Source organism: Protobothrops mucrosquamatus, unplaced genomic scaffold (assembly GCF_001527695.2).
Source record: "Protobothrops mucrosquamatus isolate PMUCROS unplaced genomic scaffold, P.Mucros_1.0 scaffold1989, whole genome shotgun sequence".
NCBI classification, from domain to species: Eukaryota; Metazoa; Chordata; class Lepidosauria; order Squamata; family Viperidae; genus Protobothrops; species Protobothrops mucrosquamatus.
The window spans coordinates 380111-403675 of NW_015388105.1; the positions used below are offsets into that span (position 1 = coordinate 380111).

Genomic DNA, 23565 nt, shown 5'->3' on the forward strand with positions numbered 1-23565 from the left:
ATAGGAATTTAGAATTCTGCTTTAGAGAGCTTTGGTATGTTTTAAATATATAATATTTTGGTTGATTTACCACTAAAAAAAAAAGCTGCTTTCATGGGTAAGAAAAATTAATGCAAAGGAAAGGCATTGGAGTAGCTGCATTTATTAAATACTTTCTCCTGGGCTTTCTGTAGTATCCTATGTAATTTAAGAATGACTTGTGAAATGTTGTTAGGTTTTTCTGCAATGGAAAATTATTTAATACGTGGAACAATTACACTTAAAGATAGCTTACCGGTAGTGAATCTTGAAGTTCCATCTTTTCACTCTTATATTTTTTATTTGGACTATCCTCTAGTAGAAGGTTAGATCTTTTAAAACATTTCCCAGATATCAAATCATCTGTTGTTCCACTGGGTTCCTTAGTTAGCCAGAGTTGCAGCTCTTCAGCTTTTTTCCAATCGTTAAAACTGTCTTTAGTAAATGTTTCAGCGAGAGTTTCCACAGGAGTCTTAATTTTGGTCACATTAGTAGCAGAAACAGGATATACCATGTAACTTGGATATGTGGTCACTATCTGTACTTGGGACGGATTCAGATATGCTGTAGGTGGCAGAGTAGAAAAGACAGGGGGAAGTATTGAGTTGGAGGTCGGGGATAAGATCGTAGCTTGAGAAGGTAACAAGACTGCTTTGGGCTTCCGATGAGATTCAGAAGGCGAAGTGTCTTCCAATTTCTTTTTTACCTTTTTACATTCCCTAAAAAAATGAATTCAGTGTTAAGTCTTTAATCCAAATTTTCTCTCCTGATAGGTAGCACAAGACAATAAAATCTTTTTATCTGGAAAATAACACCCCCTACACACATATATAATATATTTATATATTTTTAATATTTTCAATAACTACATTATGAAGTGTAAGTCAAAGTAAATAGTAAGTAAAAAAGTCAATAGACTTCAGATTTTAGAAGCTGTGGTGATATTACTATGTCATAATTATGTTAAGTGTTGGTATAAACAGCAGCTATAAATTGCTGATTTCAACAGATTTATTTATTTATTTAATTTCAACATTAATTAGCAACCACCATGCCTTATGTAGAAATATACCTTGATTGTTCATCTAATTGTTGCTTGCATATTGCTGCAAGTTGAGCCATCTTGCTTGGAAAAGCTGAACGATTTGAGTCTTTATAAGAAAAGAAATAGAAGCATTTAACTTGCATATTATTTAAGATTTAGATCCAACTGAACCTCCTTCTAAAGTCCATCACTGATAGTGCTTACATGGTTTGGCTTCTGGCCTTTTCTTGTGATCTAAATTAGTATCCTTGACACAGCTTGTTCCACGAAGAGATAAGATGACAGAGAGATGTTACATGTTTCTTCTTATTATCAATTTATTTTACGTTCTAGTTTTTCCAAACCTCCAAGAGGAACACGTACATATATATTTCATTCTCATAAAACAAGTGCAGGAATTCCTCAACTTACGATCACAATTGTGTCCCACATTTCTGTTGTTAAGTGAATTTTGCCCCATTTTACAACTTCCCCATTGACTTTGCTTGTCAGAAGGTTGCAAAAGGGGATTTCATAACCCTGGTATACAGCAAAGTTCATGAATATGTTTAAGTACAGATTGGTTGAGACCTGGCTTAAAAACAGTAACTGTGAGAGTTGGAGTCCTAGTGGACGATCACTTGACTATGAGCCAGCAGTGTGCAGCAGCCGCCAAAAAAGCTAATACAATCCTGGGTTGTATAAACAAAGGCATAGAATCAAGATCATGCAAAGTATTAGTACCGCTTTATAAAACCCTAGTAAGACCATTCACCTGGAATACTGCAGCCAATTTTGGTCACCTTATCACAAAAAAGATGTTGATACCTTGGAAAAAGTTCAGAGAAGAACAACTAAGATGATCAAAGGCCTACAGACTAAAATATATGAAGAACAGGGGTGACATGATAGCAGTATTCCAGTACTAGAGGGGCTGCCACAAAGAAGACGGGGTCAAACTATTCACCAAAGCACCAGAGGGCAAAACAAGAAATAATGGTTGGAAACTGATCAAAGAGAGAAGAAACTTGGAATTAAGGAGAAACTTCCGAACAGTGAGGGCAATTAACAAGTGGAACAGCTTGCCTTCAGAAGTCGTGGGTGCTCCATCACTGGAGGTTTTTAAGAAGAGATGGACAGTCACTTGTCAGGAATGGTATAGGTTCTCCTGCTTGAGCAAGGGGCTGGACTAGAAGACCTCTAAAGTCCCTTCCAGCTCTATTCTATTCAAATGAACCAATTGCCAAGCATCTGAATTTTGATCACATGTTCATGGGGATGCCGTAAAGGTTGTAACTATGAAAAACGGTCATAAGTCACATTTTCAGTGATGTTGTAATTTCAAATGGTCACTAAATGAACTGTTGTAAGTCAAGGACTACCTGTAGTCAGAAAAACTGCTCAAAAATAAAAAAAAACAGACTTGGAGATAGCATCCTCTGCTTATGAACCATATTTACACATTTTGTATTCTACAGTAAGAAATTAAGAACAAATACCACCATTCATTATTTTAATATTTTTTCCCAGAACTATATGAAACATTTTATATCCTACATACCTGAATGTTTTTTGACAGGGCTGCCTGGAGCCGAATGACTCTTTCTCAAATCATTTTCTTTACTCTTTGCCAGTTTTATCAAAGACGGATGCCGTGTGAAAAATTGTTTGCTATTATTAGGGAAGAGATTCTTAGAACAACGCTCTTTAAAAGATTTATCTTCCACAGCAAGTGGCATTGCATCCAATTTTGGCTGGGTATCTATAATACAATCTACAGAGAATTCTAACATTAATATACTATTTTTATATTCTTGGTTTTGACAGTTATCACTTCTAAATATTTATGTTAAAATGAGTAATTAGTCCTCTAATTATGAATATACATGCTGATATATTATGTTAATATAGTGACCCCAAGGAGAAATTAACCATCTTAACTCTGATACGGCTTTTACTGGTTGGGAGTAGTACAAGTGAGCAGAAGTTAATATTAAATCTAGTTGTAGCTCAAAAATACTCTACGTCTTGTTCAAAAGTAATAATGCACCTACCTTTAATATCAGAAAAAACATTTGGTCCTATCCATTTAAATGCTGGTCTGCGGCCCTTCTCTTCTACAATATGAACCTTCTTGATGAGCTCAAGGCTACTGAGAACATTAGCAATATCATATAGTCTTCGAATTTTAGCTGAAATAAGTTAAAAAGCTAATGAAAAATATAAAAACAGAAATTCAAAATTGTTAACGCTAGAGTCTTTGCTCCCCTTTCTGCTACGTTGTTCTAAATATAGATACAACAGGAACATTTCAGTTTTGAGGGATCTTTGACACAAGGCATATAAACAGGCCAGGGTGGACAGTCAACGTTTTGCATTCTTCCAAACCCCATATTTAGTATTCTTAAAACACAATTGCTTTTGTTTTCCTTTGGAGAAATATTTAATGCAGTGATTTGGAAACAGAATTACAATTATTATTCTAATCTAAAACTGAGAATTAAAATTATTCAATGCAGGTTATAGAAATATGGATCCTAAACCTTCTTCCCAGGAATGGCCTTTGAAAGATCACTCTCAATTCACGTTATAATGATTTGGATGCCTTTTACAGCAACAGAGGCCCAACAACATTTTTGTTTTATTCAGTGAAAATTAAGAGGAGGAGTGAAAGTTTTTAAAAACCAGGAATCAAAAAGAACAGAGCAGAGCAATAAACGTACTGTGGGAAAGCTTTCCTCTTTGAAGCTAAGGGAAGCAACTTTAATAACCAATCAAATGCTTGTTACGGTGGCCTGAACACTTATGTCAGTCAGTCAGAAGTGCTATGGAGTGTTGTCAGAGATTTTGATCAATTATCCTAGCAGTCTATCACAAAGATGAGATGGTTTAGTATCATTTCTGCTGCTTGAAAAAAAGAGCATGATGGGCGAACAAACTGAATAGAGGAGAGCAGGTGGTTGCCGTAAAATGAACATTAGATTTTTCCAGGCAATTTTATTAGGGTTTCATCCAGTCTGTAAGAAAAGATTTCTTAGAGATAATAATGGATAATTTAAACCCCAAAGAGAGATGCATTTTTAAAATGAAGGCTTTCTGAGCAGTACAATTACTCTCATCACATTGACTGTAGTCACACATCTCATAATATAGTTCATTGGGGTTTTTTTTAACCTAAGCATGTTGTGAGGATGCAGCCAATGTTTCATGTAAAACCATGGTTTATCATAGCAGTCCACAATCCATATGTCGCCATCATCCGTATGCAGTTTTACCATGGCAGTACATAATGCATATACAGCCCCTTAGCACCCTGCCATTGAAATTGGGCAACAAAATTCTGGCCAGCTTTTCAGGTAGCAATGGGATCAGTTAACTTCCTGATAGGCAAGGAAGTTAATATTTATAAGCTTATGGCTCACCGTAACTTTTTTCATCACATAAACTAAATCAAGCACACGAGATAGGACTTTTTACCACTTACTTTTAAACTTGCTTTTATCCAGTGATTCACAATGGTCTTCGCCAATCAAACTTTTAGCAGCAACTTCAAGGCTCACAACTTGGGGATATGACACAAGAAACAACATTACAAATTTCTGGCTCATCACTCTTAAAGACTTGTCTTTACGACTAGTTACTGAAGCTGTACAAAGAAAAGAGACAACAACCAAATATAGAAGTAAATCCAAATCACCTAATAATTGGAAGATGGCATATTTCACTAGGATCTGATTTTGGTTAATTACTGGATAGGTTTTAGTTTATCAATTAATTGTTGATATTTGCATCAATAAATTACGTACAGGTACTCATTTTGAGACTGCCTCAGATAGTGACCATTTGCACTTATGATGGCGATAAAAAAATAACTTTGTGATCAATACCTGTCTTTATGACCCCCCTCAGAGAGAGGAAAGATTGCCTAAACAGGTTCTCTCTTCCTAGCTGCTTTTCTTCACAGCACAGTGCATCCCTACAAAGTAGTAACCACAAGTTAACAAGCTTAGCTCTGTGAACTTAGCTGATTAGAAACCTCGGGCTCTCTGACACTGCTGCCTGATATTGACAAGACTTTAATCAGTTTTTGTTTGCTTCCTAAGCTGTTTACAACGGGCACACTTGGGAAACCTCTGATGTTAGTGCATTCCTTTTGATGTTTCTTCTCTACTGTGTACCTACTTACTCTCTTGTAATCTCTTCTCCTCCAATGAATGTAAACACAAATATCAATTCCTTTCTTATTAATTATCACAAGGTCAAAATGAGTACTCCAAAAAATGGGGAATAGAGTATAAGATTTCCCCTTTTACTCAGCTTCCTCAAGAGTCAAGTTTCAGAAACTTTCCCCACTTTCCTGGCTCATATCCTTCTGAGGCTTTAAAGCAGTGTTTCTCAACCTGGGCTACTTAAAGATGTATGGACTTCGACTCCCAGAATTCCACAGCCAGCTATAGTGGTTGTGCTAGCTGTGGAATTCTGGGAGTTGAAGTCCACACATCTTCAAGTGGCTGAGGTTGAGAAACATTGCTTTAAAGCAAAGGAAAGCTGAAGTAAAATCAAAAGCAGTTGTGGTCAGATGACTGTTCAGTTAGCAACCAATTTGTGGTTCCTAAAGGACGATTATTTGCATTTGTTTTCAGCAAGATTATTTATAGATTTTACAATATCTATCTCCGATTCCATTCCTAGCTGATTCTGGTATGATATCACACACCATTCCAGATGTGATTTTAGAAAAGGCTCAAAGAGAAGGTTAATACCTTTTAGATTAGTTTTTCAATCTTCAATTTTTCTAAGCACCGCTTTTAAAAATAGTTAATCTAACTAATGGATTATACTCCTGCATTTTAGCAAAAATGGAATCATAGGACATCTCCGTCTATAAACATGCCTTTCTTAGAATTACCTGCTTGAAGTTCCATCCCAGGAAGTTCCACAAAATCTGTGTGATAATTTGACCTAGCGTGCTTTGGCATCCATTCAATATTCTGGCCAGTGTTTTCATCCTCTTGCCTATTTTTTCCTTTTTTAGTCAGTTCGATTTGTTCCGAGTACTTGCTTTCCTCAGCTACTTTTTTCAAAGCCTGCAGTGTTTTTTTAAGATTATGACGCCCATGCCAGGAATACCTGTTTTTGGCAAATCGGCTCACCATGTGAAGACTTTCTAATACATTCATTATGTCATAGATTCGCCTGCGCTCAATATCTGTAATGATGGAAACATCACAAATTATTTTACAGTTTCTTTTTCAATCTTATCAGTTTCCTAAAGCATGCACTGAAATACTTTAACAGTCAAAATTAATGACAGGACGTCAATTATAGAAAAATATAATCAAAGGTAGCAGCAGATATTTCTTTCCTAGAGTGCAGAGAAAAACTATCCTCTATGAACTGGCATCCAGTCAGTAAACACTCAGCTCCACCCAATCATCCCGACACTCCCCCCCCCCGAACCAAGGGATTACAGAGTCGTAAAAAGGTTATATAAAATATAACTATAAATATTATTAACAACACAATTTGAATGTAAGTTATTTTTCAGGAAGCAAAGGAAGTGATACATTATAATAACTAGAAGTGCTAATCAGATATTATTCCAGAATAGGAAAGTATTTAGGCATTGGTCCTACTGCCAACTTTATATGTGCTAGACTTTTTAAAAAAAAAATATTTGATCTTTATACATTGATTATCGAAGCCTGAAAACGATTTTTCCTTGACTGGTAGAATACATGAATATTATTTTATTGGCTCCCAGTAGCTTCTATCTTGTTCTGTTAATATAAACATAAGTCTCTTTAAAACCATCCAGATGGGGTTGGGGCTGATAAATTGGGCTATAAAATAATATGCTTTTAAAGACATCTCTGTAATCCCCCCCCCAAAAAAAATCAGAGTTCCTCAAACCAGCAAATATTATCCCCAAGTGTCAATGGAATTATCTAAGAGGTTGATAGTTAGCGGTCAAAAGGGAATCTGTCTAGGGATGGGTGGGTTAATAGGTGGTTGATAAATAATGGAAGATCGATAGGGGTCAATTAATCTTTTAGGGTCTCTGTACAGGTCCATGCTAGTCCCTAGTCCTGAAGATGGCTAGTGGTAAAACAGTGTTACCCAGGATTGGGTGATCAACTGCTGTAATGGACTGTATGGATGACCTCAAGGGATGAGAAAAGATGCTGCCTAGGAAACTAGATAAGAGAGGGAGAGGCCCCCAATGGATTAATGGTCAGAGAAAGAAATTTAGGTAGGCCCTACTCTCATTAATCAGGTGGTTAAAAGTGGTGGTGGAAAGTTTGTACTTTGAGACTTGCAAGAATCTGTTAGTGTAGCTTTATAATAAAATAGAATTAATTCATCTGGTTGTGTTTCCTATCTGTTTACCTGGGAGGATTGACAGCCTTCAGCGCAGTAGCCTCGAGTTGTCTCTATTTTATTATTTTTCATAGTGCTATTTGTTAAAATAGTATTTATTAAATTATTCTCATATAACACATATTTGGGTGTTAAGGAATAATTTGAAACTTCACAAAAGGGTCAATGAGCTGAAAAATTTGGGGCCCCTGTTCTAGATTTTCTAGGAAGATTTTTTTAATCTGTTTAGTTTGATACTTTCTAGTTATGTGGTTTTTACAAAATTTATTGATGTACACTAGTTTCCAAAACTCTTGTATTTTGGGCCTTTTTAATATGCATAAGAAAACAAACTGAAAGGGGAAAAATGATTATTGAATTTTAAGATATCAGAGAACAAAACATCTAGCTGTTTTGTGGTTTGAAAAGCCAATTATATTTTCACAACTCTGCATTTAGCAAGTGATAATTCTTTAGAGATATATATTTTAGAGATTTATATTTTAATTAAAACAAGTAATGTATTTCTAGCACTAAGCATGTATAATGTATAACAAGACTCCTGAGCTTGGGGCGTTGAATGTGCCAAAGGCCTGGCTATATTGCTAACAGGCCAAATACCTTGCTCTTGTGTATCTTGAATTGGATATTTTTAATTTTTTTTTACTGTTTTACTGGTTTAAAATGTTTTTTTAATTAATTATAATGTATGTTATGAACTGTAAGCCTTCCAGAGTCATTGACCGAGATGAGCTGCTATAGAAAATGAACAAACAAATAATACAAAACACAGTAATATTATTACCATTTGAAATAAATATAAAGAATATAAAATAGATATTTGGAATGTAAATCCTCCAAAGCAAAAGGGGTTTGAGAAACTCCAGACATGATGCTATGAACAAAATAACCTTGTTTAGGACTACTCCAATTGCTGCCAATTCAGAGGATTTATGTTCAAAAACTGTAAACTACTCCAGAACAGCATGGTTGGAGAGAGATTCTGCAAATATGGAGAGGAGTAGAACTTTTTATTCTTGAACTGATAAATTTTGCACATCCATATGCACCTTTTTAGTAGCCATAAGATTTGGCCAGAAAAAAAATAAAAGATGACACAATGCTCAAACTTACTTAGATCTTCTGCTACCTGATCAAGACATATTTCGTTGTTTTTAGAAAAATTGGGGTAACTGGAATAGCGAGCTAAGAATTTATGACATAGCAATCCAAGGCTTTTCTCTTTACGGCTTGGTTGAGACTTTTCATATTCTTCTCCTGACAAATGATCCTGCAGAGAAAAAAAAAGGGGGGGAAAAAGCTCTAACACAGGAGAATTGATTAATACAATGTCAAGCAATGTACGTTTCAAATACATATATATAATTTAGTCTTGTTTTTATATGTATAACAAGCATATTTATTTATTTAATTCATATGCCGCTCATCTCACTGTTGAAGCAACTACCACTACGAGCATGGCAAAATGAAACAATAAAAATGTTTTACCTCAAGGCCTTCGCTTTTATTATCGGACCATTTTTTTCCCTGTTCTCGATTTCTAATCTCAGGACTAGCTGCATTAATCAGCATTTTAAGGTTAGCGGTTGGGGTCCATGGATCACCAGAAGTACTTTCATTGGGCTTTGGTGGTGTTGTCAGATGGTCAGAAGCAGCAGGCTGGATCTCTGCCAAAAGCAAATTGGGGGCAGCCTTTTGTTTTAGAGGTGTTTTGACTGGGCTTTCACGCACTTCAAAACATTGATTTTCCTGAGCCAAGAAAGAAAAAAAATGTGTCTCAAAAATGGAACAATACTGAACATTAAAATGTTGACTCAAAGCCTGATCGTAATATTTAAAAACACCCTTGTTGCCAAAATTGACCTTACTGTATTTTTGGCCAAAACTGATACTTATTTCTGCTGGATTTTACAGAACTCATTTTTATTTAAAATACCTAGCCTATTTTCTTTGTCACCCTGAGCATTTATCAGAACGAAAGATGCCCAAAGATGATACAAGAATCAAATATATATTTTTAATCAAGCTTTTTTTGGCTTAAAGTAATATACAAACAGTCCCAATGGGACCTAGCTTTTCACTGCATACCCTATCCTAAACATTCCTGGATTAATGTTATACGTGAATGCAGCCAGTGTTCTATAGGGAAATGCAAAACAGATTACAGGGTACTCCTGTTGAAAATGTAATGTTTTATATTTTTTAGAATGATAATGAATTAGTGTACTGATACATAATGCAGTTATATAAACTGTTACAAGAGGACATGGTGTTTCTATATTCATCTTTTGTCTGAACAGTAACACAGTGTTTGTTAGAGGCATGGGACCAATTTGGAATATCTGACATCATTCAGTTCAATTGGCTAGGCAATATTATACTCCAATGTAACTCTTTGAAAGACTTAAATTAATCAGAAATTACTGATGTCACTCTTTTCCTCATTACAAATATTGCAAACAATATTGTAGCATAGTTACTATATTTATTAAATATTTCAATCAAACAAAATTGAGTTCTATGGTATAGAACAGTGATGGTGAACCTTTTAGACATTGAGTGCCCAAAAACTGCCCCACCTCCACACTGCCCCCACCCACCTGCAGGGCCACCCACCACCTCCATGGCCCACCGCAGATCGCCATGGTGGCCCAGTAGCGCCAAGGCGGCCATGCCCTCCAGATCATGTTTGTGACGGGGCGCAAGGGCGGAGTCTTGTCCCCACTGTCATGTCCTTGGCTGCGCCGCTCCAGGCGGGCCATGCCTGGGGGCAACTCTCCTCCGGGGGGGCTGGTGTGGAGGGGGCCATGGGGGAGGGGGGCTGGGGCGAAGGCATGTGTGCCCACAGAGAGGGCTCCGAGTGCCACCTCTGGCACTCATGCCATAGGTTCGCCACCACTGATATAGAAAATGAATACAAATATATATATCACATAATATATATATATATATGTATATAATATATATTTGATATATCTATATCTATATATATCTCACATAATATATATATATCTCACATAATACATCATATATATATACCACACACACACACACACACACACAGAGAGATCATATATATAAACAGGGAAAGAAGGCAAGACGCTTACACGTGGGTAAAGACAAAACAGGCACCGCGCAGGAGCGCGTGTACCGAGGACCGGTTACGCGCTCGCGTAGCCGGATGCAGGCATGTGAGAATGGTATATAAACCCTCCCAAACACCGCCTCAGCAACCCTGATGATGTCGGGAGAGTCCGACGAAAGCTCGGTTGCCGATAATTTTAAATGTTTTATTGCTTTTAAACTGTTTTTTAAACTTTTTAATTGTTTATAAACATTTTAGCTAAACTCTTGGTGATCGTGATTATTTGGACATAATATGGATGCACCCAAGAGTCGCATTTTTAATTCTATCTCCAGCCATATATAGATATATATCACATAATACATAAATCTGTCCTTAAATGCAATTACATGGCAATTATTTGTATGGAAACATCAACTAGATATTCCAAAGGCTTCAATCTAACCACGCCATGAACACATTAGTACTCTAAAAGATTCTCAGCTTTTCTCACTCACAGATTGAGTGCCACCTAACTCAAGGGGCCTTTCATCCAGCACTATCTTGTTAATATTTTTTTTCTATTCAAATACCTTAATTGGTAAAATACAGGAATGTTTTATTTCTATATTAATTTATACAACTTATGTAGGTGTCTATAAGAGCCGTGGTGGCGTAGTGGTTAAAATGCAGTACTGCAGGCTACTTCTGCTGACTGCCAGTTGCTAGCAGTTCGATTCTCACCAGCTCAAGGTTGACTCAGACTTCCATCTTTCTGAGGTCGGTAAAATGAAGGCTCAGATTGTTGGGGGCAATATGCTGACTCTGTAAAACTGCTTAGAGAGGCTGTAAAGTGCTATATAAGTCTAAGTGTATTGCTATGTTATATACAATAATCCTAGGCAGCTCACAACAAAACCCATAAAACAGCAAAATTACTCTTACAAAGGATGTTTTTCTAACATCCCATCAACTCTGTGTATGTTGACCCATCCCAAACTACCCCAATGGTTTGGGGGATGGGGGAAAAGCCTGGTCTTAATTACTTTCTGAAAGGCTAAAAAGATAGAGGCTCTGAGGATCACAGAGGCTATTCCAAATGGCCAGACAGCAATGGAGAAGGCACACCTCTGAGATCCAATCGGACAACAAGCATTAAGAGGAGCCTGAAGCCCGCCATCTCATCCAACCAATCAGCTTTCTGTATTGCTGCACTTAATACAGATGCCTACTTGCTTTAGCTGGACAGCTGTGTGACCTTCACGCATTGAGTGACCCTACTGGGATTATATATTCTTGGCATTTATATCTGTCATTCTTTGCATATTTCTTCCAGAAACACCTCCTGGGATGAGACAACCATGCATGACGTGAGGGGAGAGGTACAGTTTCTCAATGCCTATAAAAAACTCTCTGCCTTGATTTCTGTGCACATATAGAGTGTAACTTCCTTTTTTCATAAGGGAAACTGACAGTACTGCAACTTTGAAGCATATTATACTTGACAGTGTACACAATTGCTGTAAAATTGTCTTAAAATAGCCATGGGCAAAAAAAAAAAGACGTAAGAGGACAACATCAGATAGGCAAGGAAAAATGTTTGACCCTAGTAAGCTATTTTCTTATCTCCTTCTTTTATGTCAAGAGTGACATATAGCCATATTGCTCAATCAAAACACAGGATATCTAAAACATAACAATGAATGACCCTGGAGTTGCTTCAGGTATTCTTACTACTGCAATTTGCAAACAACATTTGCCTATAATTTGAATATAAGATATAAGAGATGACAAAAGATAGTTTGAAAGGGCTTAGATAAATTACCTTGTTCTCTTTATTCATATTGCCACTATTAGCTTCAGCTTTAGATACATTTGTTTAATTACACATTATGTTGGTTTATATGCTGGATACCATTTTTAGCATTCTGGGGGGGAAAAGAAATAAATTAGTTAACATATGAACTTTTAATGAAGAAATTAGAATTGGAGAGGAATCTGGATTTAAATTCACTAAGGATATCAACTTTTTTAGACCAGTACTGTCCTTACTGCTACTTCAGAATGTTTTATGTTATCGGCATAATAAAGGCTGGTATCTCTTTCTGATATTTCTTTTTATTGTTGCCCATCTCACACAAAGTGACTGAGTATCCTGGACTATCTTTCTCAGGCTTACTGAAAAGCATTGTGTAAAAAACTTATTTTACCATTACCATAATGGAAGTATTGTTAGTATTTATGGGCTTTATCTATGACATTCATAGTGCAGAAGATTTTCTATGCTTTGCATAATGTTGCTTCCACCGAAAAGTATTAGTGTGAGGGTGTAGTTGGGAACTAAATAAAAGCAACGATTTTCTAGAAGAAAATGCAACATTCTCAAAGAGCAGTGTTTGGCCACTTTGTCTTTTGAGCAGTATTTATCATTTTTCCATGTTTTGCAGAAGATGTGAGGGAATGGATAGAAGTACAGAAGTACAAAACAGGATTGTAAGTGTAGCGTAGGAGGAACTAAATTTAGTTAGACAGACGTTATATTGCCTTTCGAGATAAATTTTACAAGGGTCTGTTTTTGTACAAGAGAAGTTGCTTTGAGTCTGTTGTATGACAAGTAGCTTAACAATACAATAAAGACTACAGGGCTTATAATAACACAAACATTTCCAGCGCGATGCTACATCTGGCACAGTGCAGCTTTACATTCATGTTCATGACACTCAAGGACGAGGAGTGTCACACTGAGATACGTTTGTGGTTGCGCTTGATTTTATAATTCCTACCTAGGCACGTTGGTCGAGACTACAGTAACAAAAATCAGACAGTCCAGTGCAGTAGCTAAAACAAGTCCTTCAAATGTGCCTCTAACAGATACCGAGGGGTTTTTGGTCACTTTTTAAGATGTCCTGTTGCTCTCTTCCCTTTATATGTTTGGCTATATTTTAATGTTTCTTTTTCAAATTTAATAAAGATTTTTTTTTTTTTTTTAAAAAATGACTACAAATTCTGTTCTCGCTGCTTTCTACCTTGCTCGAATAAACCCAACTTCTCCAGGCTTCCAAGAACGGTTTTTAATTTTATTTTATCAAACTTGTACGGCGCCCATCTGGCCGAGGCGACTTCGGTGCCAGCCATGCCCAGCAATCTTCTGCTGCAGTACCGTCCCCTTCCCTGGAGCCCACTCACCTACTTCGGACGAGCAGCCCTCAACACCCGCCACCAAACTTCCTCCTTCGCTTCCAACTTGAGAATTCTCCCCGCGCTCCATCATTCGGATTGGGCTCCTCCCCCTTCTTCGCCATCTCGTTTCCGATTGGCTCTTGAGAGAAGGGGGCGGAGGCATCTCGCCGCTCCGTTTAAACATTTGGCGCCACCAGGGTTGTTGTATCTAATACTCCCCAGTGCCCTGCCGTATTTGCTCCCCTCCGCCTTCTCCATTTGCCTTGTACCCAGATGCGAAAGCTTTAAAAGGCACAGCTACCACTATTCAGACCAAACCGCGCGCCGTTCCTTCAACTTTTTCCCTCCCATCCCAGGAGCGATTTGAATTCAGCAGGGAGAAGAGTACAATACGGCGAGGGAGAGAAATAAAGTTTCCAACCAATCAGATCCTCAGAAGGTTTCCCGTCTTGGCCAATCAAGTGTTCTTTCTCTTGGACTGGGAGGGAAATGGAGGGGGGGCGGGAAGAAAATTGAGAATTCGTTCGGTAGCGCCTAGAAATCGCGGCGGGGGGGGGGGGCGATAAAAGGGAAGAAACGTCGCTTCGTGTAGCTTTGGGTGTATTTTGTTTCCCTCGGTCTTCCGGATTGACCAGTTAAAGGCTCAATACCGGAGACACGTGAATCCGACTAAACACAAGTACGGCTGAATACACGTGAAGCGCTTCATCTGCTTTCTTGCAGAACAAAGTAAAAGGCAGGTTTTCCTTAAGACGATTCCTTAGTATCTCTCACTGAATTCGTTTCTTTTTAAAAGGAAGAAAATGTTGGTCCCGTAACATTGTTCCTTCCCCAAACAGAATTGGAGTTCACAACACACACACAAGCCCAACAAGTGAAGATTTTCTGTTCTGCTGTTCTTGTGGAATTTATTTATTTACTGTTATGTTCCATAGTTTTTGAACTGAATAGAAGAGAGGGATAGAAATAAGATAAAGTGTGCCAAACGCTACACTTTTGAATCTTGGTTTATATAGAGAGAGATACACTATCAATTGTAAAGAAAACTGGATTTTATATAAAATGGATTTTAAATCCATAACCTTGGGCTAATCATAATCCTGATTTATCTCTGGTCTGTTATGCTGATAAAATGAGCTAAACTTATCATTCATGCTTAATCTCTAGAGCAAAGAATATAAATGAAAGAGGGGGAAAAAAGTAGTAGTCTATCAATGCAAACAACATTGTTCTTGCTTTCCTTTTAATTTTTAAAACATCTGCACCAAAGAGGCATTTGGGAAACTCATCTATCAACACAGCATAAAGATACTAAACAAAACCAAAACCATCCAAATAAAAATGTATACAAAATTTAATATGAATTTCTATCATATGGGGATGGCAGATTCTTTCTCCTCTCTAGAAGATGTTATGGGAAGGAGAACCACTTCAGGATTTTATTTTTCACAAACTGAATTTAGATATATCCACACTTTTCCAGAATGTATTATATTAGTTTCAATAAGTAGATGAAATAGAAAATAACAGATAGTCCTCGATTTATAAGCTTTTTGTTTAGGGACTGTTTGAAGCCACAATGGCACTGAAAAAAGTGACTTATGACTGTTGAAGCATCCCCATTGTCACATGATGAAAATTCGGATGCTTGGCTATTGGCTCCTTTATGACCGTTGCATCATGTGATCACTTTTTGCGACCCTTTGACAAAGTCAGTGGGGAAGCCAGGTTCTCTTTACAACCATATTACTAACTTAACAATGCAGTGATTTACTTATATGTGCCAAGAAAGGTTGCAAAATGAAGCAAAACTCACTTAACAACTATGTCGCTAAGCAACAGAAATCTTGGGATCAATTGTAAGTCGAGGATTACCAGTGCTTCAGTTTTCTAATCCATAACACTTTTATTGCCAGTAACGAACAGCAAACAGAAATATTAAGAACATGTAGTGAACTATCTGGTTCTGAGAGATGCAGAAGCATCTTTGCCTCCTGAGACACTGGCAACTTCAGTTCTTACTCATTTTTCTTTTAAAATAAAAAAATCCTCGATTTACCACCACAGTTGGAACCAAAATTTCTATTGCTAAGCAACAGGGTTGTTAAGTGAGTTGTGCCCAGTTTTGCCAGGACTGTTAAGGGAACCATCAGTTGTTAAGCAAATTGTGTGATCATTAAGCAAAACCAACTTCCTGCATTGACTTTGTTGGAAGTTGGTGGCAAATATGATCATATGATCCCCAGATGCTGCAACCATCATAAATACACACCCGTTGCGTAGTAACTGATTTTTGATAAGGTGACCACAGGGATACTGCAACGTTTGTAAGCATGAAGACCGGTTGTAAGTCACTTTTTTCAGTACATTTGTAATTTTGAACAGTTGCTAAATGAATAGTTGTAAGGACCACCTGTACTCCAAAACTCTTGTACTGCTATATGTTCGTAGCAGATAAAATAGTACAAGCAGAGTCACAATGTCTCCAACATTTGAAATGCTGTATAGTTTTCAGTACAGCTTTCTGTGCTTTGTAGACATTTGGCTCATGATATGAAATTATTAGGAAAGGGTTGACTCAGTGCTGAGTATATGCCAAAAATGTCAGGTGCTGCTGGGAGTGGGTGCAAATTATGGTGAGTGTCTCATGACACAAACAAAGCCATTTGCATTTATGTGTCAGGCGATGTGATGCAAGTACTAAATTGTATCTTTTGTACCACATCTAAACATGGTGGTTTCTTTACGGCTTCTTTTGGGTGCCACTGGCCTCAGGTTTTAATAAGCTGAGCAGAAGAGTTCTTGTTAAGCCTGCAGTCTCCCCCAGTGGCAAAACCTATTGCAACAGACAGTAAATGGGGAGTGTTGCACTTTTTAGTTAGATTTTAGTTAGATAATTAGGCAGATTACAGGCACACTAAATGTCTCTTAGAGTGTTTTTTTTCTATATTTCAAGATTGGTGGGTGATAAGAATTGGGCTGGCTTGAATTTATTGCTAAGTTTTGGGGAATAAGAAAGGATAATACTCCTCAAATACCTGATTTCAAAGCCAGAGAATCCAGTATCATGCTTAAGGAAGAAAGGAAATTGATAGTTATTAGATTTTGAAATGCTGTTTTCCTTAGCCGTGCAAATCAATCTGCTTTGTTCTCAAGTGATTCCAACAAGATATAATCCCACTTATCTAGCATTCTAACAATCACTGGGTGATTTGGTTTATACTGATTGTTTCAGTTCAACAAATTATTAATGTTCGCAATTGCTTCAGCATTAATATCTTTATCATTTTTAAATTGTTAAATACGTTTGTTTATTTATTGGAAAAACATCCTGTAAAACTCAGATGAGTCCAATTAAACAGTACTACATATGCATAAAATGATACGTAAAACGATATGTAAAGAAATATCTTGTGTTTGAATATAAGAATGTTTAATAGGATAGAGTAGACTGATCTGATGTAATTGAAGTGTATTGCTAGTGAGGATATATATGTAAACTGCATGATAGATCATTCTTGAAACATGCTCTGGCATTTGGCTTACTATGGTTTAGAATGGTGCTGGGCCATAAACTCTGAAATTTTTCCTTCGGAATATGTTTTGTTGAGTTTAATGCAGCTTACTCTATAATAAATGTGATTAGAAATGTAAGCGTATACATGTTTATTTGGTAATAAATCTCAGTTTGGTAATAAATCTCAGTGTGTTCAATGGAGCCTACTAAAGGACAATTTCCATAATTTCATGTAATATTTCATAAATAGCTTGGCAGGTCCTGAAAGTAATCTAGAGAAGATCTTCATGTTTTTTTTCCTGGGTAAGTCCCACTTCCTGGGTAAGTCCCAATTTTCTAGAAGTAAAAGTTTTGTTTCCCCAATAATCATATTCTCAAATTCGCTTCCAAAATTAGGATTGCAGCCTCACCTTTGTGATTTTAATTTAAAAATGCATGTATGTAAAACTATGCACGCTAAAGAAAGGTGCCATCCTTTGGAGCATGTTTGTATTAGCTTACTCCCAGTAAAATAAATTACTGGAAAGTATTACCACAAAAACTAGTTTATCTGGAAAAACCTGAGATAATTTTAAGGTGGATTTTTTCCCTTTGCTTTAGAAGCTGTTTTTTAAGCATATAAATTGTTTTCTTGAATACTTATGGGCTTTTATGGCTGTATTATTGAAATAATCAGTTAGAAGTTAATGGTTGTAAAGTCTTTTTAGTGATAGGCATTGTCTTGTGTGGGACTGATTATGTACTGTTAAGAATCCAGATGTTAAAAAGAAAGCATTGATAAATGTTTCAGTAAATAGAAAAGTTCTATGCAATTTATTGCGGAAAGCTGGAGTTTAGATTTTTAGAATACAGTGCACAGTTGCTTATGGTAGATGGCAGCTTTTTAATGATCTTGAAAAAAGTTAACCAAGATCAGTTAGTACTTGGATGAGAAACTGCCAGAAAATTCTAAGGCTGAAAGCTAGAAGCCAGAAACAAGCAACAGCAGCTCACCTGCATACAGTACTTGTGATCACAATCACTAAACAAACTGTTGTTAAGTCGAGGACTACCTGTATTATTTCCAAGAAAACTCCTTGAAGCCACCAGAAAACAAGAGAGAGCTGGTTTCTATAGTAGCTAAGGGAGACAGCTACAAATACAAACCATAAAAACTATGAACGATATGCAATCCTTGGTAGCCTAAAACAATCAAACAGGGGCCCCATAAACACATCAATCGAAGCCTGAGACGTAAGCCAAGTCTTAAGTAATTGGGAAATCCTAGATGTGAGGTGTTGTCCTTATCTTGGGGGTGGGGATGAAGTCCCATATATTATTCTATAACACGGTGTCAAACTCGCCGCGTCGACGTATTGCGATTTTTTTTGCATCGCTGGAGTTGGGGTGGGCGCAGCCTCCATATGATGCAACCAGCCCGTGGGCCGGCAGTTTGACACCCGTTTTATAAGAAATGAAATGAAAGGAGCACCTCCATTTAGAAACCCTAAAAAAAAAGTAGACTCTGCATCTAACAATTGTAATTCTTATATGGTCTACATAGAGTATGTATGCCAAAGTCTTCTGAGTTTAGCTAAATGCATAATCTTAAGAAAATAGAAAGGGGAATATGACAGCTTCAATACTATTGCAAAATTGTTATTGGGCATTTTTTTTTGTTAATAGAGACAATGTTAGCTTTTATATTATTCAAAAGCATTAATGTCTGAATTATTTATAAGTTAAATATTTAACCAGTCAAAATTAGGTGGAGTAAAATGCTATCCAATATTGTAAAAACATGATGATTATTAGGATAGCTGCTTTCATCATAACAGTTAATGCTTGCGCCAAGGTAAAATACAGTGAAATGATAGTAACATTTACATGTGAAATTAAACTATAGTTTAATGCCTGAGTTCAAGTAGAAGGGAACCTTGCAAAACAACATATTGGAGTGTTATGTTTCTGTATCTTTTTCTGTGTAAGTAGAATAAAATGCCCAGTTTGTCATTACATTCAAACAAGGATTGGAAGTTAAGATATTATAATTTGCTAACCAGGTAACTCAGTGATTGTAGCTGGCTTATTTAAGCAATTGCTTAGAATTTAAGGAGTGTCTGCCTAAAGCAAACCAAAAGCCGTCTTTTTCTTTCTGTTGCTGTAGCATCCAAGAAGGGAAAGAAAATATATAAGCCCAAGGTTTTGTTTGGACTTTGGCTGCTCATACACCAAATCTGGCACTATCGTTTAATATTATACATCAGCATTCCAAAAGAAGTGAACAGTTAAAACGTTAATGAGTTAACATTTTTTTAACCCTCCTAGCTAAAAATTCTGTGACTGTAAACAGTGGATTGTTTTTCCCTGTTTTTTTTTGTTTGTTTATCTCAAAACAGTGTAATTACCAAATACATTAGCAAAATTAAACCAGCAAGGTTTTTTTCTCCCTCAAACTAAAATTTTAGAGGTAGCAGAGGCAAGTACAGGTAGTCCTTGAGTTAGCACCACAACTGAACCACAAATTTCTGTTGCTAACTGAGACAGTTGTTAAGTGAGTTTTGCTCCATTTTACACCCTTTCTTGCCACACTGGTTAAGGGAATCCCTACTGTTGTTAAGTTGGTATCACATTGTTAAGTGAATCTGGCTTCCCCCTTGACTTTGTGTGTCAGAAGGTCACAAAAGGTGATCACATGACCCCTTGACATTGCAATTGTCATAAATATAAGTCAGTTGCCAAGTGTCCAAATTTTGATCATGTGACTGTGAGGTACACAATCAATGTACATGTTGTAATTTTCCATTTCTGCTTAAAGAATAGGCATGTAGAGGCACTTAGCTAAGGTACTTTTAGGAAAGGAGATGTAGTAAGCTGGAGGAATAGAGAGGAACTATATACACTGACTTAAAGCATATTTTTGGGGACGACAGAGAATGAGGTGGTTGGATGGAGTCACTGAAGCAGTAAGATGGTAGAGGACAGGAAGGCCTGAAGGAACGTTGTCCATGGGGTCGCGATGGGTCGGACACAACTTTGCAACTAACAACAACAAAGCATATTTTTAGAATAGTGCATACTATTGTAGAATAGCATATAGTTTATGAATAACATATTATTCAATTTATATAAGGTTTATTCTTTATAAAAACTGCCTAGAGTTAGTATTTTGAAGTATAACTATGAACCAAAGTGCAGCTATGTTTAACTGAGGTATGAACTTTGTTACATATATAGCTTCTAGATGAAAAGCAGGCATTCTTATAGATAAACAAGGGAAGATATAAATCCTTTTTAATTGCAATTATCCAGTTCAGGTTGACAGGCTCATCTTGTAGATAAGCTCCACCCTCAATTAGCAGGATGTTACAAATCATGCCACAGACAAGGAAGGGGAGATAAGACAGGAACAAAAGGGGCTTTTGATCTAATAATTGGAGGGTCTGGTTGCTAGGCGATCGGAAGGCATGTGACTAATTCAGACCTATCCACCGGGTTTGAAAAGGATGGATGTGGCGTAATTCTATGGGACAGGACGCTGAAATTGATTTCAATGTGGTCTCTGGGAGTTGCAATTGCCAAGAGATCCACCAACCTTTGCAAACGCTTCAATAAAACTTATTTTGTTTTCCCAACACCCTTAGAATTGAATTTTTATTCCTCACATGACCATGGAGATGCTGCAACAGTATGACTGTGAAAAACGGTTATAAGTCACTTTTTTCTGTGCCGTTGTAACTTCGAACAGTCAGTAAACGAACTGTTGAAAGTTGAAGACTATCCGTAATTAGGAAACTGTTACCAGTTGCTGAATTCTAACTGGATGTTTCCCGACCTGCTGCTTTCCAACTCTATGGAGGGCTATTCCTTCAAGACTCTATAGCTGGCATGAATGCTCATTATGGCTACAAACTTTGAAGGGACCAGTCTAGAAAACGCAGTAGCTTTTATCACAAAAAATTGTGCTTGCTTCTCTTTAGGGAAGCCTGCAGTTATAGTGGATACCTTTATGCAGCTAAGCTTTCCTTTACCGCTCTAGGGGAGCAGATAGCAAATCTGTGTTATAATATTGGGTGATATAATTAAAAGTGTTAAAAGTGAGCTGCCAGTTGCCTGATTTCATAACTTTTTGACAACACTTGATTAGAAATAGGCAGTCCTTTTGGTTTCTGTTATTCTACATTTCTTGTAGAAATGTATTTCAAGTGGTAACTGACAACAAGAAATAAATTAGTTGTTGCTGTAACATTTAAATACATGTAAATACTTTGAAGAGGAAAAAGAAAACTGACACATGATTTTGTTAGCTGAAGAAGCAAGGCTTTGTCTCATCAGAAGAACCAAGAATGGCATGTACACCATAAAGTTATGCCTGTGTTGTGAATTGACCTAGGGAATACGTGTGAAGGTAGTAATGTGATTCAACCCTAACTACTGTTTGCCAAAGGCAATTTCCAGAGCATTATGGAGAAAGACATCATTACAGGCATGGTCTTTGAGATGATTCAGTATACGATCTGAGATAGCAAAATGCCTGTTGGCTTGTTGTAAAGTAATACACCTAGTGTTTGGTGGAAAAGTAGACTTGTATTGTTTTTGACATGTTGCTTTACAGGAAATACCTGTCCTACTTGCTCTGTTCAGAGTTTCTTTTGCATTGTAAATCCTTTCCCCTAAAAATTAGAACTGCTTTTACCTAATTTTTTGTAGCTAATTTAGAAAGAGACAAATCTCACTCTGTATATATTTGATTGGCATCTATATTTAAATAGGCATCTTGTATTGAAATGAGCAAGAGCAATAATCTTCAGAGGTAATGTCATACAGCACTTTGGAAAACAAACTGAACTCTGTATAACTACTAATGCGGCTATAGTTTACCCGTGAATGATTTTGTAATTCATACAATCATTTACTTAAAGACACAAATACTGTCCTAACGTAAAAACCATTGGACTGACTCTCTTATACGAACTCACTAACTGTAGGATTTGTTGAGCTTATCTTCATTTATCTCTGACACATCAAATTCCCTTTCAGAATCTTATCACTGTTGATTTGTGTGTCACCTTGTTTTAGATCTTAAACTCTGCATGCTACAGAGTCTCTTACTTAACCTTCTTGCCTTAACAAATCCAAAACAGCTTCAAGGTAGTTTAGTGGCCATCAGAGGTATCTGCAGCTCTGAAAGACACCAAAAGCAAATATAAAACAGAAGGTGGCGCTGTGTGATACAGAGGCTGAGTATACAGTACATTCAAGGTTTGGAAAGCATCTCACGTTTTATTCAAGAGCATGGATAACATTAAATCACAAACTGTCTCGTAGAAAGGGCAGGTTTCATCCTTTCAATTTCAGGTATATGCTTTTAATTGTTACATAATTTGTAAATCAAATTAATCTGGCTCAGAGCTTCTTGTTTATGCTGGAAAGTATAGTAAAGAGATGGAAGATCTGGATTCCTAAATAAATACTCCCAGGGGTTAATAATTACATTTCTTCAAACAAAGCAGGAATCCTAATTAAAAGTTAATGCACACAGCTAGAACAATGCTGAGAGAATGCTAAACAGTTGGCATAAACAACAAAGCAAGACAACCTTTGCTGTTCTGCACTATGGGCCATATGTGCATCTCACACAATCTCAACCAATAGGAAATAAAACTAGTAAAACTAGCCTGCCCAGAATCAAATGATAGTGGTTGGAATTACAAGATGACAGATTTTTATTTTATTTTGGAGGCTAGTGATACATAATCAAAACATCACTTCTGAGTTGTTTTGTGCTGCTCACTCTGGTAATTTCAGGAACAGGAGGAGCATAAGAAGGCAACATTCAAACAGAATTCCAAATAAAATTAAGAAAGTCTACATAGATTCATATTGTCTGTTTGAGGGCATGTGCAGAATTCATTCTGGGAGAGAGTAGTGTAAGAAAAATCTTAGTGTCTGGTTTCTTTGTTCTCTGAAAGAAGGAAAAGCCACTTTGTTATGGAAGATGATTATTTTGCCAAGTCCTTTACATTCTGTCTCTGATGTCAGAGTCAGCAAATCAAAAGTGCTTTCTATGCAAACTCTGCTTCCTAAAGACCCTACAATGATATGATGAAGATTCTGGCTAGATATGGGAGGCATTGTGTGAAAAGGAATAATGTTTCCTAGCATGGGATATACTTACCAGATCCTGTAGGGGCAGTATTGAGCCATATATTGAGTACAGCATTGAGCAATCCACCAAGGAACTGAGAGAGAGAGGAGTCATTTAGAAAAAGGAAATATAGATAAATAAAACTTTCTGAACATAATCCCCATTTTCTTACAATGGAATATGTGAGAGTATGTATCTTAATCGTGATCTAGCATTCACATAGTCATTTGCAAGTTGTCATCTCATTTTGTCTC

General features: G+C 36.8%; 1 protein-coding gene across 1 annotated transcript in view; it reads right to left on the reverse strand.

Annotated features, from left to right (window-relative positions):
• The window catches only part of E2F8 (E2F transcription factor 8), a 16453-nt gene extending 4047 nt beyond the window's left edge, over window positions 1–12406 (reverse strand). The window contains exons 1-9 of the mRNA XM_029285644.1: window positions 12313–12406; window positions 8912–9172; window positions 8537–8693; window positions 5952–6251; window positions 4527–4688; window positions 3097–3234; window positions 2604–2804; window positions 1091–1169; window positions 275–737 (exon numbers count right to left, since the gene is read on the reverse strand). Coding sequence (XP_029141477.1) covers window positions 275–737; window positions 1091–1169; window positions 2604–2804; window positions 3097–3234; window positions 4527–4688; window positions 5952–6251; window positions 8537–8693; window positions 8912–9172; window positions 12313–12330 — 1779 coding nt within the window. The 5' untranslated portion in view covers window positions 12331–12406. The remainder of the gene's footprint in view (window positions 1–274; window positions 738–1090; window positions 1170–2603; window positions 2805–3096; window positions 3235–4526; window positions 4689–5951; window positions 6252–8536; window positions 8694–8911; window positions 9173–12312) is intronic.
• Window positions 12407–23565: the final 11159 nt, after the last annotated feature.